This window comes from Ciconia boyciana, chromosome 16 (assembly GCF_034638445.1).
Source record: "Ciconia boyciana chromosome 16, ASM3463844v1, whole genome shotgun sequence".
Taxonomy (NCBI): domain Eukaryota; kingdom Metazoa; phylum Chordata; class Aves; order Ciconiiformes; family Ciconiidae; genus Ciconia; species Ciconia boyciana.
This window is the reverse complement of record NC_132949.1, coordinates 623,789-640,544: the sequence shown is the minus strand read 5'-3', so window position 1 is coordinate 640,544 and position 16,756 is coordinate 623,789. Positions and strand designations below refer to the sequence as shown.

The window sequence follows — 16,756 nt, the reverse complement described above, 5'->3', positions numbered from 1 at the left end:
TGTATTTCATGGGCGAGAGGCTGCCACGGCGGGTTGTAAAGTATCCGAGGGGCTGCCGGCACTGCCCTGCACACTGACTCAGGCACTCGCGGCCTCTCGGCTGCCGGCGGGGGCTGCGGCCGTGTGCCACGGTGGGTGTCTGTGTGCGGCGGCGGGTGCAGCACACGTGCGTGCAATGGGGGAGAGCCCACGGGTGCACGCCGGGCTGTGAGGATGGATGGTGGGTGGGTGTGCAGGAGAGGCGCAGGCTGGCAGCCCCACGCCGCCCCCCAGCCCCACGCCGCCCCCCCAGCCCCACGCTGCCCCCCAGCAGGCAATGGGCGGCCCTCGGCCCGTGGCGTGGGCGCAGCTCACCCTGTTTGACTGGGGCAGCCAGGCCGGCTGCGTTAGAGCAAAGGGCCTAATCAAATATTTAGCAGTTAATTGATCCCTGTCTGGTGCTTGCCAAGGGGCCATCGACGTCCCTCCCTGGCCGCCCCTCCCTGCCTCCCCAGCCCCGCTCCTCTTCACTGCCACCACCGTCACCGGGACGCCGGGTTTGCTGCCAGCGGGCACCGATGCTGTGCAGCTCCCTCGGAGCGATGCTGCCGGCCTGGCTTTGCTTTGCCCCACGTCGTGCTCCAAACCAAGAGCCGCCCTGGTTTCCTTCCCCGAGGAGAGGGCGATGTGCAGGCTCCCCTAGTTAAGCCCTGCGGGGGTGTTCTGCCCTCCCGCTGCCCGAGCCCCGGCACACCGGCAGGCAGGGCCCCAGAGCGGGAGCGGATGGGGGCTCGGTTGTGGGCAATGCAACCCAGGGACTGCCGCGGCACAGAGACGGCCCAGGGTGTCGGGGGGAGGACACACCAAAGGCTGGGGCGTGGTGGGGCTGGGGGGGCCTCGGTCTGGCTGCAGGGACCAGGACCCCTCCCCGGGGCAGGTCGCAGCCCAGGCACCCCGGGGACACCGGCGGGTAAGGGGGATGGTGCCTCTGTCTCGGCAGGGTAACCAGGACGCCACGGCTCCACCGGACGCAATGGCTCAGCCCTACCCCCCGGCCCAGTACCCCCCGCCCCCCCAGAACGGGATCCCCGCAGAGTACGCACCGCCGCACCCCCACCCCACGCAGGACTACTCGGGGCAAAGCACAGTACCGGAGCACGCCATGACCCTCTACACACCAGCACAGAGCCACGCCGAGCAGCCGGGCACCGACGCCAGCACACAGTCCATAGCAGGGACGCAGACGGTACCGGTAAGGGAGCGGCGGCCGGGGGAGCGGGTGGGGGTCTGAGGGCAGCGCCCGAGCTGCTGGGAGGGGTGCCGGGGCAGCAGCGCTCGCCCGGCCGCGGTCCCTCGGGGCACCGGGCTGGGTGCCCCCGCTGCAGCCGCCGGCTCTCTCCCTCACGGCCCCCCGGTCATTTCTAATCACTTGTAATCTACCTGCTTGGCTGCCTTCCCACCAGATAGCCTCAATTACGGGGTTGTAATGCAGCGCCGGGGAAAGCGCTGAGCCGAGCACTTCCCAGCCTGGCCACAGCAGCCCCGCGTGTGGGCTCTGCCACCCCCCGCCCCGAAAACACCCGTGTGCCGCGGTCACAGCCCCCAGGCACCGAGCCACTGGGCTGATGGGGGGGGAGGGAGGCCAGTGTGGGGCCGCCTGATGCTGGCTGGCTCCCTGCAGCGGATCACCCCTCGCCCAGGCCTCCCCCTCCCCAGCGTGTGCTCCCTGTGCCCCCCCCAGCGCTCAGCCCTCCAAGTCGCCAGCACCACTCGTGGGGCGGGTGATGCCCCGACCCCGCTGGCAGCACCGGCCGAGGCGGGGAGGTGCCGGCAGGGCCAGTGCTGGTTCCCCAGGCTGGGCGTTCCCCGACTCCCCTCAGGCAGAGATCCCCTTCGGCATCCCCCCGACGTGCCGGGCGGCAGGGAGACCCACGGGGTGCTGACCGGAGCTTGGGGACCGCAGGGTCCAGGGTGTCCCTGGGGGCAGGCAGGGCCAAGCACAGGGAAGGGGACAGTCCCCGTGCCCAGACCCCGCCAGGGGACACGGGGCTGGCAAGGCCGGGGGCTGACGGCCGGCGGTGCTTCCCACAGCAGACAGACGAGGCGGCACAGACAGACAGCCAGCAGCTACACTCCTCAGACAACACAGACAAGCAGCAGCCCAAGAGGTTACACGTCTCCAACATCCCCTTCCGATTCCGGGACCCTGACCTGCGGCAAATGTTCGGGGTGAGTCCGGCCCCCTCCAGCCACCCGTGTCCTGCTGCTCTCCGCGTGAGCGCTGCCCCGTGGCACCGCAGGGACCCTGGCACTGTCCCATCCCAAGGGCCCGTCCTGCCCAGCCCGCGCTGTGCACGGGTGCCTCCGTGCGGCTGCTGGCCGGGAGCGGTGGTCTGCAGGCCTTGCACCCTGGTTAACAGCCGGGCTGTCGGACCAGGGCCCACGCTGGAGGGGGGGAGTGACACGGAGCCCTTGTCTCCTCCCCTTGTCCCCTTCCCAGCCCTCATTAGGATTCAGAGCAGTGCAGGCTAATGAGATTTTGGGTGATACGCCTCCAGTCCTGGAAGAGTGGGTGCCGTGGGAGGGAGAGGGGCTCTGCCCTGCATGGCACCGAGGGTCCCCCGGTCTGGCCCCCGAGGCAGCCCCCTGCCGGTCCCTGGCCCGGCCGGGCGCAGAGCCCTGTGCCAGCGGCCCTGGGTGCGGGGCCGGGGGCTCTGCGGGCACTCACCCCTCTGCTCTCTCTGCTTGCAGCAATTCGGGAAGATCCTGGACGTGGAGATCATTTTCAATGAGCGGGGCTCCAAGGTGGGTGCTGCCTGCGGCCAGCGCTGTTATGGTGAGCCCCAGGGAGGGGGCCAGGTGGAGCCGGGAGGCCTGGGGGCTCCTCTACCCGCTCTCCCTCCTCTCCTGCCCCGCGGGACCCAGGCATGGGGTACCCCATCTCGGGGCAGCCCCGTCCCGCTGCCCTGCGCCAGCTGGGGACCCACGCGGGTCCCTGCACCCCGAGCGCCGGAGGGAGGGGAAGGCTCGCTCTGCCCCCCTGCACAGGCAGCTCGTGTCCCTCTGTGTGTGGATGTCTCTGTTGTATCTTCCCCGCTTTCTGTGCCCCTCTCCCAGACTCTTCTCCCAGCTCGCGGGCGATGCTGGGGCCTCAGCCGGGACCGCCGGACCCAGCGGGGGCCCCGGCCCGGGTTCTCCATCTCTGCACTGCGGCAGCCTCACCTCCTGCGTCAGCTCTCCTGATTCACCCCCTCTCTCTCTCTGTCCCCGCACCCTCTCTCTGTCTCTCTCTGTCTCTTTCTTTCTCCTTTTCTCCTCTGCTCACAGGGTTTTGGGTTTGTAACTTTTGAAACTAGCACAGATGCCGACCGGGCACGGGAGAAGCTGAATGGCACCATCGTAGAGGGCCGGAAGATTGAGGTGCTCAGATAAGTGTGCTAGTGCCATGCCTGCGTGTGCGTGCGTCCCCTCCGCCCTGCCCGGGGGCCCTCTCCTGCCAGGGGCTGCAGGCAGGGCAGAACTGCCTGGGGGCTGCAGGCAGGGGAGAGCCAGGGCGGGGGGCACTTTGGGGCAGCCCCGGGTCCCGCCCCGGTCCCGCACGCCCCGGGGGAGGCTTGCCCGGCGCGTGCATACGTCGGTGAATGCGGCATGGGAGCATGTGTGCCAGCTGCCAGGAAGGTCGTCACTTGGCGCAAACGAACCTCCTGCGTGCCGGGAGAGCTGGGCACCGGCTCGGGCTCTGGCTGCGTTCTACCCAGTTACAGAGGGGTCTGGCGGACCCCAGCTGCCCGCAGCCCCCGCGCCCGCCTCCCAGCCGCCCCGAGCTCTGCAGGGAGGAGAGGGGCTCTCTGCTCCGCGCGCCGTCCCCACCCCCCCTGCCCCGCGGGAGGGAAGGATGCTGCGCAGGGCTCCCGCACCCACTGTGCAGGCGGGTGCCGCGCTGCCCGGCACCCCCCGAGGCTTTTATTTCTTCAAGCCAGGCAGAGGGATCAGGTTCTGCCCGTTCGTTGGCAGCACCTTGCTGATTGCCGGCGAGGGGCGGGAAGCGGGGCAGCACGCGGTGGAGGGAGCGGGACACAGACGTCCCCAGCGGTGCCGAGCCCAGGGAAGGGCACAGCGATGCCCTGGGGACAAGGCCCTGCCTATCAGAGAACGTGGTCCAACAAAGCCGGGCAGGAGCTCGCGGGCGCTTGCAGGAGTGACCCCGGCTCCTGCCGCAAGTGCGTCCTTCCTGCAGGCTGGGTCGGGCGTGGGGTGGACGGGAGGCGGCTGAGCCTGGCGGCAGCGAGCTGGGCCTCAGCCTGAGCGCGGCAGTGCGGCGGCCGGGGCATCGGCTGCCGGCCCGACCGACGCTTGTCGCTGGAGCCGGGGCAGGAGCCGGGAGGCCTGGGCTGGCCGGGGGTGCGGGCAGGACTGCGTCATTGCAGGGCGGCTGCAGGCAGAGACTCCTCCCGCGTTTCCTCGCGGGGCTGGCGTCCTTCGCTCCGGCATGTGAAGCAGCAGCAACGCGTGCCGAGCGCGGCCGAGCGCACCTTGGACCGCGGCCTCACCAGCCCCACCGCCCGCAGGTGCTGAGCTCCCGTCCCCTCTCTCCGCAGGTGAACAACGCCACGGCCCGGGTCATGACGAACAAGAAGGCTGCCAACCCTTACACCAACGGTAAGGGCCAGCACGCGGAGAGACGGAGCTGCCGCAGGCAGGCGTCCCTGGGCACCCGCACTCCCTGACTGCCGGGCTGCCGCTGAGCTCCGACAGCAAATGGGCTCTGCACCCCTGGGCAGACAGGAGAGCGACCGCTCCCTGCCCAGTGCGGGGGTACAGCCCCCCCGGGGCACCTCGTTGCCCCCAGGGCACCCCACGCCCTGCAGCTGCCCGGGGATGGGAGCTGTGGCCCCTCAAAGCCCTGCTGGGGGGGGGGGGGAACGGCCCCGGCCTCACCGGCTCTCCCTGCCCGCAGGCTGGAAGCTGAACCCGGTGGTGGGAGCGGTCTACGGCCCCGAGTTCTACGCAGGTAAAGTTGCGTTGGGGCCAGCCCCACCGCGGGTCCCCCCGAACGTCAGCTCCGCGCCGTGTCCGACGCCGCTGCTGCTCTGAGCAGCGAGCAGCCCCGGGCCCCTCTCCCCATCCTGCACCCCTGCGTGCACAGCTCCCCCCGCCCCGTCCCCTTGCCCCAGCGTCCCCGCGGGACCGTGTCCCCGGCAGGCCCGGGGACAGAGGCAGGCTCTGGCACAGGATGCCCCGCGGTGGCCGCAGGGGTCCCAGCCGTGCGCTGTGGAAAGCTGCTGCGGAAAGCCCACGTTTGTCCCCTCCCTCCTGCAGTAACGGGGTTCCCGTACCCTGCCACGGGGACGGCTGTGGCCTACCGAGGGGCACATTTACGGGGACGAGGACGCGCCGTCTACAACACCTTCCGGGCTGCGCCGCCGCCGCCACCCATCCCCACCTACGGCGCGTGAGTACCCGGGCGGCGGGGGGGGCACTGCCTGCCTCAGGGCGGGGGGTCCATTTGCTGCCGCGTTGCTCCGGTTCTGCTGCCACCAGTGTCGGCATTGCCAGGGTCTTGCGTTTCGGGAACGGGCTGCAGCTCCCCCAGCACCTGCCTGGCCTCGGGCTCTGTGAAACCCCCCAGAGTGGGGGGGTTTGCTGCCCCTCGGGGTGACCCACGTGCCTCCTGGGCCCCGAAGCACAGACCGTTATTCCAGCCGTGTCAGTTCGTTTAATATAAATACTCTCTCTCCTGGCACGCACGGCCGCTCTGGTGTCGGGCACGGCCACGGCTATCTGCGGCTGCTTGGTGCTGCCAGCAGCGATCGTGCCCCGGGCTGTTCCATCCCTGTCGTGCCCTCCACCCATCCCCGCGTCCCTGCCCTCCCTGCCAGGAGTCCCAGGCCGGGCCGGGCCCGAGGACGGCCGCTCCTCACCCGTTGGCTGCACTGCTGGAAGCAGCTCCCCCAGTTCACCAGCTTCACCCCGATCCCTCTCGGCCGGTGACACAGGCCAGGTTCTGACGCCTCCGCCTCGTTTGCAGGGTCGTCTACCAGGACGGGTTCTACGGAGCTGAGATCTACGTAAGTGACGCCGGGCCCAGGTCTGGGCCATGCCAGGGACCCTGTGCCGGGGCGGGGGATGAGCAGCGCTGGGCAGCTCCGTGTCGGGCTCTGCCCCCTGCCAGCCCCTTCCCCTGGGGAGGGCAGCCGGCGCCCAGGCGGAGCGCGGACGTGAGCTCGGCTCCTCCAGAGCGAGCGCGGTGGCACCGCGCGGGGTCCCGTGCCCCCGGCCAGGGCCCTCGTGGGGCCAGCACCGCGCGGGATTTACAGCCTTGGCGAGCGCCGGTGCGCTGTCTTAACACTGGCATTTAACCTCCGTATTTAAGAAGCCATTGGCGATATTTCAGGCGGGCAGCTGAAGGATTTATCTAACGTGACACCTCATTAAAGCGATCAGGGAGGTGACATTCTCTCCTCTGGAAATTTAATTTTTTAAGGTTAATGTTTGTGAAAGCCCCTGGGGAACGGCAATGAGGCTGGTGTGCGCCTGGTGGCACGGGCACCGGCTCCCTGCAGGGTCCCACCACTGCTCCGTGGCAATGCCCAGGGGCAATGCCCAGCTGCCCCGGCCCCCCGAGCCTCCCCCAGCGGGTGCTGCCCCCCTCCCTGATGGCAGTCTCTCCCTTCGCTGCAGGGGGGCTACGCCGCCTACAGATATGCCCAGCCCGCGGCAGCAGCAGCAGCGTACAGCGACAGGTAAGCACCGCTGCACCGCGGGCATTGCTCCTCGGGGGGAGAAGCCCCGTTTCACACCCTGCACCGCCCAGTCCGACACGGCCCAGCTTTCGTGCCCCATGGGACGAGGACAGAGCCAGGCACGATGCGAGCGTCCTGCAAAGAGGGGCCCCTGTGCTCCCCTTTGGGCTTGTTCTGGCAGGGCCTGGTGCCCAGGCAGGGAGAAGCAGGGAGGTCCCGGGGGGCTCCCGGGTGCAGCAGGGGGAAGCAGCAGCTGGGCAGGGGGGCTGCTGAGGGGAGACGGGACCCCGACCCCGGTCGCTAACGCCCGCCGCTGTGTTTGCTCCTAGTTACGGCAGAGTGTACGCAGCGGCAGACCCGTACCACCACACCATCGGCCCCGCCGCCACGTACAGCATCGGCACCATGGTAAGAGCAGCCCCCGCGGCCTTTCTTTGCTTCCCGGCGCGAGCCGCAGCCAGCCCGGGGAGGGGGGCCCAGCACGGCAGCACAGGGCGCCTGCGGGGTGTGGGGACAAGCGAGGGGCACAGGGCAGCCCCGCACGCAGGGGCCGTGGGAGGGGGAGCCGGGAGCTGGCCGCAGCAGCAGGAGCAGCGCAGCCCCTGCCTGGCTCTGTCCACGGGCAGGCAAGAGAGGAGGCCCCCCCCGTGCCTCCGCCCTATGTGCCCTGTTACACCCGGCAAGAGGCGGCCCCACGCAGTCGCCCACGCACGCCGCTTCCCGGGGGCCCGGCTGCCCCCTGCGCCGGCTGCCTGGGCAGCACCCCAGGGACCCCCTCTCTCCTCCGCGGCACGGGGCTGTGTCCCCAGGCCCCGGCACGTAGCCACGCTCAGGCAGCACGCGTGCGCACCAGTGCCTGCAGCCCACCCGCTCGCCGCAGCTCTTAGCTAGCTTCACAACCAGCATCAAAGATGAAAAATCCCACTCATGGGCGGGATCTCAAAGCCAACCGGTCTTTTTCTTCCTTTTTTAATTCCCCACCCCCGGCTGGGGCCAGGCTGCCGAGCGCCCCTCGGCACCCCCGGCCCCGGGCAGCCGCTAGCGAGGGGCCACGGCCACTCCGTCCCGCGGGGATGCGCCGCAGCGGGGACGGGGACGGGCTCCTCCGCGGTCACCGCAGGCGGGAGGAGGCCCAGCCACGGTGGTGCAGTGCTGGGGGCACCGGGGCTTGGGGCACCCCGCAGCCCCCAGCCCACGCACCACCCCGAGGCAGCACCCGCGGCCGTCCCAGAGGCCGGGCGGCGCTGGGCACCCTCGGCCCTGCACGCCCCTCACGTCCCAAGGACAGAAGCGATTTGGTGTCATTTTAAAGAGGAAAAAAAAAACAACCAAGGAAAAAAAAAAAGGGAAGAACGGGCTTTGCCTCTCTCTCGAATACTGATTGGCTTTTTTTTCATCTTTGATGTTGCAGGCTAGTCTATACCGAGGAGGGTACAGCCGCTTCACTCCCTACTAGCAAGACAGACACAGCCCCTCCCACCACTAACACTGACTGCTCACTAGCACCAAACCAAACCAGGCAGACAGAGCCGAGGCCGAGCCTCTGGAGGAACCGCGGGCCCCGCCCGGGCGGGCTGGGGCTGGGGCTGGGGCCGGGCTCCGCTGAGCCTCGGCAGCCCACGCCCGTAGGGTTACCTCAAGCCGCTCCGTCCCGCCGCCCGCCCGCGTCTCCTGCACCGTCCGCCGGCCCCGGTGCAGCCCTGCGCCCCGGTGCTGCCCAGCGCCGCGGGACCCCGGGTGGCTCCTGCCCCCGGCGCCCCTGGGACCGCGGGGAGCGGGGCCGGCCCTGGGCCCCGACGGCGCCCTGCTCCCAGAGCCGGGTCGCGGGGTCCCCGGGCAGCTCCGCCCCGGCCCGAGCCCCCGGGGGGCGCTGCCCCTGCCGGGGGTGCCGAGGGCTGGTAGCCCGCGAGGCGGGAGGGGATGCTCTGCCCGCGGGCGCGGGGGCCGCGGCACCGACGGCAGCCCCGGAGCAGTCCCTCTGCCCCATAGGAGAGACAGGAGCCGGCGGGGGCTGCTGCGCGCTCCTCGGGGACGGAGCCGGGCGGGGGTGGGTGCGGGACCCCGGGGACGGCCCCCCCGGGCCGCAGCGCTTCTCCAGGGCCGCCTGCACGGCTCTGCGGAGGGGCTCCGGTGCGGCGGGCTCCGGTGCGGCGGGCTGGCTGCGCAGGCCTGGGGCGCGGTGCGGGCCTTGGGGGGCCGGGCTGGCGCCCGCGTCCCTCCCGGCCAGCGGCTCGGCCAGGCTGCCCCGCACGCTGCTCCAGCAAAAGACCTGCCTCTCTGTTTCTGTTGTAGTGAAACCGCGGCCGTATCCTTCTGGGACCAGGAAGGGCAAAAAAATACACACACACACACAAAAAAAAATCAAAAATAAAAAAATTAAAAGCAAAGCAACAAAAAAAAAAAAAAGCAAAGCGGCAACAGCCAAGTGAAAGTCCCATACTGTCCACACACGCACCGAGCGAGCGAGTCCCGGAGGAGCGCCGTGGCGAGCACGGACCGGCTGGACGCACCAGAGGGGCCCCTCTCCGCCCCGGCCCCGCAGCCCGCGGCAGGGAGGGAGAGCCAGTGCGTCGCTGAGCGCGGGGGCATCCGGAGGGGCCTCCGCCCGCCCAGGCGCAGGGCCTGGGCACCATGTCTTCCTTTCCGCCCCGGCGTGGCGGTGCTGGGGGTGCTGGCGGAGCGCTGTGGCACGGCCGCCCCTTCCCCGGCTCTGGGGACTGGGCACCAGGGCGGGAACCCGGCTTCGTGTTTCCCGAGCTCCGGCGCTTGCCGGTCATCAGCGTGTCGAGTGTGCGAGGCCTCGGCTCCCATGCGGAGCTGGGGCGGCGGCGCAGCCGCTTTGCTGAGGCGCTGGGCGTTGCAGGGGGACGAGCCTCTGCCTTTTAAAGGGAATTTTTGTTAAGAGGAGCTTGCAAATCGCTTGCGATCCCTTTCCCCTCCCCTCCGTCCCCTGACGCACCCGGGGCTCCCACCCTGCAGGGAGCAACCCTGACCGACGCCGCTCGCGGCCCCCTGTGCTGAGCCAGGATGAGGACTGCCCCGATCCCCCTCCTGCCTGTTCCGCAGCGCAGGACATGCTCACGGCCACCCGTCCCTGCCCGAGACAGCGGGATACCGCCAGGCCTCGGCGTGGGGTCTCGGCCATTGCATTGCCCAGGACTGGGGGCTGGCATCGCCTGCGGGGACCAGCCCGAGCCCTGGGGTCGGTCTGCAGCAGCCGGCGTGCTGGGTCCAGTGCCTGGCGGCACAGGGTGCCGTGGAGCCCACCCCGGGGTGCAGCCCCATCCCACAGGATGGCCTCGTGCTCAGCCCCCCCGCCCCGCGTGGCTCCGCCACTCCTCAAACCTCACTTTATAGTCTGCAGATGCCCCCAACGCTCCAGCAACGAGCTCCCCCTTTTCTATTCCCGGTGTACATAGCCCCGGCTGCCCCGGCCCCACGCCCCCCCCCTGTACAAAGCTCCTTCCATCGCTGTACTGGCTTCTTCCTTACAGCAAAACCCCTGCGCTGGCCGCCGGCGCGCAGGCTGGCGCCGGCCCATCCTGTATGCTTCAAAGGTGTGACCATTCTAATAAACAGTATTATTATTATTATTATTATTATTATTATTACAAGGATTATTATTATTATTATTGAAATTATTAATAAAGATTTCTTTCTTCAACCAGGGCAACTCAGGTTTTGACTGGGGCGCTGGCGTGAGGGCACGGGGCCGTGGCTGGCACGGCGGGTCTGGCCGCCCCGGCACGCCGCCGGGCAGGGGGCCGCAGCCTGCGGCAGGCGAGGGGGGAACCCGCTGGGGCCCCTGGCCTCCCCGTAGCAAGGGAGCGGGGTGCCGGCACGGCAGGAGCCCTGCCCTGGCTGTGCCAAGCCTTCCATTTTTCAAACCGTCAGATAATTCATTTCAGAGCAAGTCACCCACCGGAGGAGCGGCAGCTTAACTGCTGACATATTAATTTTCCTGAGCGGGAGCCAGCATTGTTTGTGGGACCGGGGCCGGCGCTCGCAGGGAGCTGGGGCTGGGCGACCCCGCTGCGCAGCGCGCTCGCCTGCCTCCCTGCCTGCTAATTGCTTGCTCACCAGACTGTGAGAAAATAATTGCTGCTATAAATTTTCTCTCCTTCTCCGCGTAAGCCATCCAGGGAGGCAGCGCGGGCGCAGCCGCTGCCTGCCGGCCCCGCGGAGAGCGCAGCCGGGCGCGCCGGGCCGGGTCCCGGGGCGAGCGGGCGCGGGGCTGCAGCGCGGGGGTCTCAGGGCAGGCGTCCCCGGCCCGGGAGCACGCAGCCTGCGGGCAGCAGGGGCCGCAGGAGCGGGGCCGGGGTCCCCGGGCGGCCCCTCGCCGGGCCCCGGCCAGCTCCCGGCGGGCGCCCGCGGCGAGGGCTGAGCCCGGCCGCGGCTGCGGGAGAGCAGGGACCCGCCGAACCAGCGGGACGAGACGCAGCCTCCGCCCGCTCGGCCCCCGGCCCCGGCCCCGGCTCTGCCGCGCCGCCCCCGCCCGCAGCCCGGCCCCGGCACGGAGGAGGGGGCGCCCGCCGGGCCGCCCCGCGCCGCCCGTTAACGCCCGTCCCCGCCGGTGCCGCCGGCCGGCGCGGAGTAGAGCAGCACCAGCCGCCCCCAGCGGCCGGGCTCCACGGGCAGCTCGTCGCGCAGCACCGGCTCCACCAGCAGCTCCAGCCGGCAGGGCTGCCCGGCCGGCGGCCGCGGCAGCGGCAGCCCCACGGCGCGGTACAGGCAGGCCGGCGCCAGCCCCAGCAGCTCCGCCGGCGCCCGGCCCCGGCCGCAGCCCGCGCCCCGGCTGCGCAGGCGGAAGCAGCGGGCGCGGCCGGGCGGGAAGGCCCAGCGGAGCGTGAGGCTGAGCGAGAGCTGCTCCGGGCCGGGGCCCTCCTGCCACCAGAGCTGCGAGGCCGCCAGGCTCCGCACCTGCGGCGGGGCGGCCGCCGCGCTGGCCGCGTCCAGCACCTGCGGAGGAACGGCGGGACCGTCGGGGCCGGGCCGGGCCGGGCCGGGCGCGGCGGGCGCCCGCCCGCTCTCCCGGCGCGGGGCAGCGCGGGGCCGGCAGCGGCGGGCACTCACCCGGAGCTCGCCGAGGAGGCAGGAGAAGGGCGTCTCCGCCGGGCCGGGCTGCTGGCGGGACACGAGCAGGGAGAGGTCTCGCAGGCTGCAGTCCCGCAGGTCCAGCTCGTAGCACCTGGGAGCGCAGGGGCAGAGCGGGCACGGTGCTGGGGGGCCCCGCGGTGCCCCCACCCGCCCGCGGATGCAGGGGGCCGGCGGCGCGCTCACCGGCTGGTCCAGCCGTGGGAGTCACGGTCGCAGGCGGCGAGCAGCCCGGCCAGGCCGGGCGGCGGTGCCGGGAGGAACCAGGGCTGGTGCCGGCCGTTGGGCTCTGCCGGAGGTAGCGGGGCCGCGGGGGGCGAGGGGCTGAGCTGGTCCCGCGCCCTGCAGCGGCTGCTCACTGCAGAGAACACGGGGGGGGGACGGGGGACGGGGACGGGGGACAGGGTCCTCACCGGGCAGGGAGGTGACGTCGCCCTCGTGGCAGGAACTCGAGTCCCAGGTGGTGAGCTCCAGCGCAACCGTGAACTCGTCGGGGTGCGGCCCCTCCAGCTTGTAGAGCAGGGTCAGGAAGAGCTTGGGGGGCGCCGGCATCTGCAAAGAGAAAAGGCTGATGACCCCAAATCCACCCAGAGAGATACAGAGAGAGAGAGAGAGAGAAAGGAGAGAAAGAGAAAATGCATTGGGTTAGGTCTGCTGGGCAGAGAGCCCCGCGGCACGCTCACCACGAGGCCCTGGGGCCGCGCAGCTCTGCCCAGGCCACGTGGGCCATGCCATGCCGGCACGGCGCCAGCCCAGCGCCGAGGAGGTGGCGAGAGGGCTTCACCCCACAACTCACCGGATGGCCACGTGCTCCTCGCCAGCGGGGATGGTCCCCTGCACCCTCAGGGAGCTGCCCCCGCTCCAGGCGTCCTGCAGGCAGCAGCTGGTGCTCAGCCTGCCCTCGCGCTCCGCGTAGAGGGGCTGGATCTCCTGCGTGCTCAGGTCATACCAGGGACCGACCTGTTCCTCCTGCAGGACGGGGAGAGCTGGGCCGGGCAGGGGGCTGGCAGCAGGGACCCTCCTGCCCAGCCCACCCCTGCCCAGCCGGAGCCGAGCCATCACCCACACCCACCTTCCCAGCCAGGAACCTGCTGGTGCCCATGCCCAGGCTGAAGGAGGTGGCGAGGGGCAGCGTGCAGATGCTGTGTGTGGGCAGGTACTCGGCCAGCAAGCCCCAGAACCTGGAGGAAAAGGCGGACGTCCGAGCAGAGACCCCTGCTACAGCCGCTGCCCTGGCGTGGCATTGGGCGCTGCCCCAGCCAGGGCAGAGCAGGGCCGGCTCGGTCCCGGCAGGCAGCCATGGTCTCCTGGCAGCCCTGTCCCACCGGCCAGCAGCCCTCCCGGCCCAGGGTGCTCCCGGGCCCGTCTCCCCGCCACAGCCCTCGCCCTGCCAAGCCGCCCTCACTTGTTCTCGTTGTGCAGGAAGTTTTCCGCCCCCAGGTGCTCATAGACCCAGCCGGGAGCGAAGATGGCTGCAGAGAGGCCGTACTGGCGGATCAGGCGCAGGGACTGCGGAGATGAGCGGTGAGCAGCACGGGCCGGGCCGGGTGGTCACCTTGTCACCTGCCCCATCTCCACTCCCCCCAGGTCCCGCTGGCCCCGTGGCGGGGCAGGACAACACCATGGGGATGTGCTGCGGCATCTCCCTCTCCAGGGACTGCAGCACTGGGATCCCCAAGCTCCCTCTCCATGCCCAGCGACTCCGGGTTCTGCCACTCCTCACCACTGCGTCCCTGGGTTAGCAGCCCGGCACGGCACGGCACAGCCATCGGTGGGAGCTCGGAGCCCTGCGCCAGGGGGAGGCCCAGGGTCCCGCTCTGGCCCAGCCCCGGCACACCCACCTTGTCAGTGTCGAAGCCACCACCGATCACGTCCCCGCGGGCAAAGACGTCGATGCCGACATAGACATCGGTGTGGCGCGGCCCGGCCAGCCCACGCGTGCGCTCCAGGTGCTCCTCCTTCCAGTTGTAGTTGGTGAACAGCCCATCACAGGCGTCGAAGAACACCCTGGGGATGAGGGTCAGGGTGGCAGGGCGGACACTGCAGCTGTCCCCGCAGACCACCCCACCGAGGGCTGTGCAGGCCATGCCCTGACCGCACCTGAGCGCTGGGTTTGGGGTGGGTTCATGCCCCCCACCCAGGGCTGGTTTTGACTGGGTAAGGTGGGGGGGGACAGGCAGGACCCGGCCTCACCTGTTCTCCTCGTTCAGCTCATTCTGCCATTTCAGCGTGCTGTTCTGCAGGACGCTGTCGTACCAGATCACCAGTCCCTCCGGCACGGCACTGTGCACCTGTGCCGTCAAGTGCCGCAGGAAGGGGGGCAGGTTCCCCACCGCCGCCGCCTGGCAGGAGAGAGCAGGGCCAGGTCGGCACAGGGCGGGCGAGGGGCCCCACGCGGGAGCAGCGTGAGGGCAGGGCAGGAGGCAGGGAGGCGGGCAGGGCGCGACCGCAGCTCACGCTCAGCGTGTTCTCCATGTTGACCAGCCAGCCGTCGAAGCGGTAGTGCTGGGCGATGCGGGCCAGCTGCTCGCTCACGGCGCGGTACGCCTCCTCCCCACCAGCCAGGAACGCCTCGCACAGCTTCTCCCCATCCGTCCACTCCGTGATGAACGTGCCTGGGGAGGCGGTGAGAGCAGCGTTGGCTGTGCACCCCGACAAACCCACTGTGCGCCTGGGGCTCCCCCAGGCCCCGTCCTGCAGCCGCCAGCCCTGCAGCCGGCCCTGCCCTCACCCAGCACGGGGACACCATTCCTGTGCGCCGCGTTGGTCCAGCACACGGGCGGGATGGTGACGGCGTGGTGGCTGAAGTAGACGAAGATGTCGATGTACCGCCAGTGGTAGAAGACGTAGGGGTTGTGTGTGGCTGAGCCCTGGATGAACCTGCAGCAGCAGAGAAGGAATAGGGTTGGGCAATGCGGGAAGGACGCCGGCAGACGGCTGCGTGGCTGGGCAGGAACCTGACTCACACCCCGGGAGCTGGGCAGAGCTGTGGCACTGAGCCACCCCTACGGACCCCGGCTAGGGCTGGCCCGAGCAAGGTCACCCTGCTCCGGTGCCAAGAGCCAAACGCCTCCATCCCTGCCCACCTGCGGCCAAGCCGGCAGGAAACAAATCAAGCAGAAGTAGAAGAGGTTTGGAGTTTGAGATGTTGAGCGCTGCTGCCACATCTCCCCTCCGCCCAGCACGTACCTGTCCTCCAGGTACCCGCCGCGCATGTCATGGCAAACCAGCGTCCGGGGCCTCTTGCTGCGGAGCGGGGGCTGGCGCTTTGCCAGCGGCACGGCGGAGACGTTGAAGTCGTCGTTGCTGTCGGGCTGCCAGGCCAGCAGCTCCTCCAGGCTGGACAAGAAGAAGCTGATGGGCTCCGTCGTCCTGGTGTCAAAGTGCCTCGCTTGGGGCAGGTGGAGAGATGGGGGACGGGGTCAGCGGGGAGCGCTGCCCATGCGGCTCGGCATCGGCATCGGCACCGGCATCGGCACCGGCACCGGCCCCGGCACCGGCCCGGTGGGGACCCAGGGGGGCAGCGGGCGCCCTCCCCGCGGTGCCTCACCTGGCAGGGGCTGCGGGCGGGTGCTGACGGTGTCGTGCAGGACGGTGGTTCCCAGGGGCTCCGGCGCCGGCTCGAAGCTGCCGGGGAGGGGGTGAGGGCCGGGCCAGGCCTCGCTGCTGGCCTGGCACCCGCCGCCGGGCCGGGCCGGCCCAGCACCGCGGCCAGCGCCCGCCGAGTCCAGCTGAGCCCCGGCCCGGCCCCGATCCCGGCCCCGGCCCCGAGCCCGAGCCCGAGCCCGAGCCCGAGCCCGAGCCCGGCCCGGCCCGGCCCGGCCCGCCGCCCACCTCCGCCGCCGCCGGCCGGGCCGCTCCGCCTCCTCCGCCTCCGCCGGCTCTTCCGCCTCGGCCCCGGCCCTCTTGCCGCGCCGCCCGGGCCCCTCCTGCGCCTCCGCCATGGCGCTGCCGCCGCCGCTGCCCGCACTGACGGCGGCGCCGGCCCCGGCCCCGGCCTGGCCCAGCTCTCCCGGAGGCGCGGCCCGCGGAGCTCCGCCCGCCCCGGCCCCGGCCCCGGCCCCGCACCGCCCCCAGCGCCCGGCCCGCCCCGGCCGCGCTCGGCGCCGCTGGACCCGCGTGTCCTGGGACGGGGCCACATGGCCCGGGATAGACCGTGTGTCCCGGGATGGGACGTGTGTCCTGGGATGGGCTCTGTGTCCTGGCACAGGGCCACGTGTCCCAGGATAGACTGTGTGTCCTGGGATGGGACGCGTGTCCTGGGATGGGACGTGTGTCCCAGGATGGGATGTGTGTCCCGGGATGGGACGTGTGTCCTGGGATGGGCTGTGTGTCCTGGGATGGGACCTGTGTCCTGGCACAGGGCCACGTGTCCCAGGATAGACTGTGTGTCCTGGGATGGGATGCATGTCCTGGGATGGGACCTGTGTCCTGGGATGGGACCTGTGTGTCCCAGGATGGGACGTGTGTCCTGGGATGGGATGTGCGTCCTGGCATGGGCTGTGTGTCCTGGGACGGGCTGTATGTCCTGGCACAGGGCCACATGTACCAGGATAGACTGTGTGTCCCAGGATAGGCTGTGTGTCCTGGGATGGGGCCACATGTCCCGGGACAGACTGTGTGTCCTGGCATGGGACGTGTGTGCTGGGATGGGACGTGTGTCCTGGGATTGGCTCTGTGTCCTGGCACAGGGCCACGTGTCCCAGGATAGACTGTGTGTCCTGGGATGGGACGCGTGTCCTGGGATGGGACGTGTGTCCCAGGATGGGATGTGTGTCCTGGGATGGGACGTGTGTCCTGGGATGGGACCTGTGTCCTGGCACAGGGGCACGTGTCCCAGGATAGACTGTGTGTCCCAGGATAGACTGTGTGTCCTGGGACAGGGCCACATGTCCCGGGACAGACTGTGTGTCCTGGGATGGGACGTGTGTGCTGGGATG

General features: G+C 70.5%; 2 protein-coding genes across 17 annotated transcripts in view; one reads left to right on the top strand and one right to left on the bottom strand.

Annotated features, from left to right (window-relative positions):
- The window catches only part of RBFOX3 (RNA binding fox-1 homolog 3), a 193,178-nt gene extending 184,050 nt beyond the window's left edge, over positions 1–9,128 (top strand). For 9 of the 12 annotated variants that reach the window (XM_072881094.1, XM_072881100.1, XM_072881099.1 and 6 more), the window contains 11 exons: positions 980–1,231; positions 2,071–2,208; positions 2,731–2,784; positions 3,307–3,399; positions 4,578–4,638; positions 4,937–4,990; positions 5,299–5,431; positions 6,008–6,047; positions 6,661–6,722; positions 7,052–7,130; positions 8,134–9,128. In XM_072881094.1, coding sequence (XP_072737195.1) covers positions 980–1,231; positions 2,071–2,208; positions 2,731–2,784; positions 3,307–3,399; positions 4,578–4,638; positions 4,937–4,990; positions 5,299–5,431; positions 6,008–6,047; positions 6,661–6,722; positions 7,052–7,130; positions 8,134–8,178 — 1,011 coding nt within the window. In that variant the 3' untranslated portion in view covers positions 8,179–9,128. Of the gene's footprint in view, positions 1–979; positions 1,232–2,070; positions 2,209–2,730; positions 2,785–3,306; positions 3,400–4,577; positions 4,639–4,936; positions 4,991–5,298; positions 5,432–6,007; positions 6,048–6,352; positions 6,429–6,660; positions 6,723–7,051; positions 7,131–8,133 lie in introns of those variants that run through there. The other 3 variants (XM_072881091.1, XM_072881097.1, XM_072881102.1) reach the window with 3 other exon arrangements.
- On the bottom strand, positions 6,635–15,830 carry ENGASE (endo-beta-N-acetylglucosaminidase). 5 transcript variants are annotated; one of them, XM_072881077.1, is made up of 14 exons: positions 15,651–15,830; positions 15,367–15,443; positions 15,006–15,207; positions 14,548–14,696; positions 14,274–14,431; positions 14,010–14,158; positions 13,658–13,823; positions 13,222–13,325; positions 12,889–12,997; positions 12,613–12,785; positions 12,230–12,384; positions 12,003–12,105; positions 11,796–11,910; positions 6,635–9,601 (listed from the first exon to the last, which is right to left on the bottom strand). In XM_072881077.1, the coding sequence occupies exons 1-14, from the start codon at positions 15,758–15,760 to the stop codon at positions 8,354–8,356; spliced, it is 3,018 nt and encodes a 1,005-aa protein (XP_072737178.1). In that variant the 5' UTR covers positions 15,761–15,830; the 3' UTR covers positions 6,635–8,353. The 5 variants fall into 5 exon arrangements, with proteins under 5 accessions (XP_072737178.1, XP_072737181.1, XP_072737182.1 ...); XM_072881079.1 differs by lacking the exon at positions 6,635–9,601 and adding an exon at positions 11,133–11,681; XM_072881081.1 differs by lacking the exon at positions 12,003–12,105 and having other exon boundaries at positions 9,358–9,601.
- Positions 15,831–16,756: the final 926 nt, after the last annotated feature.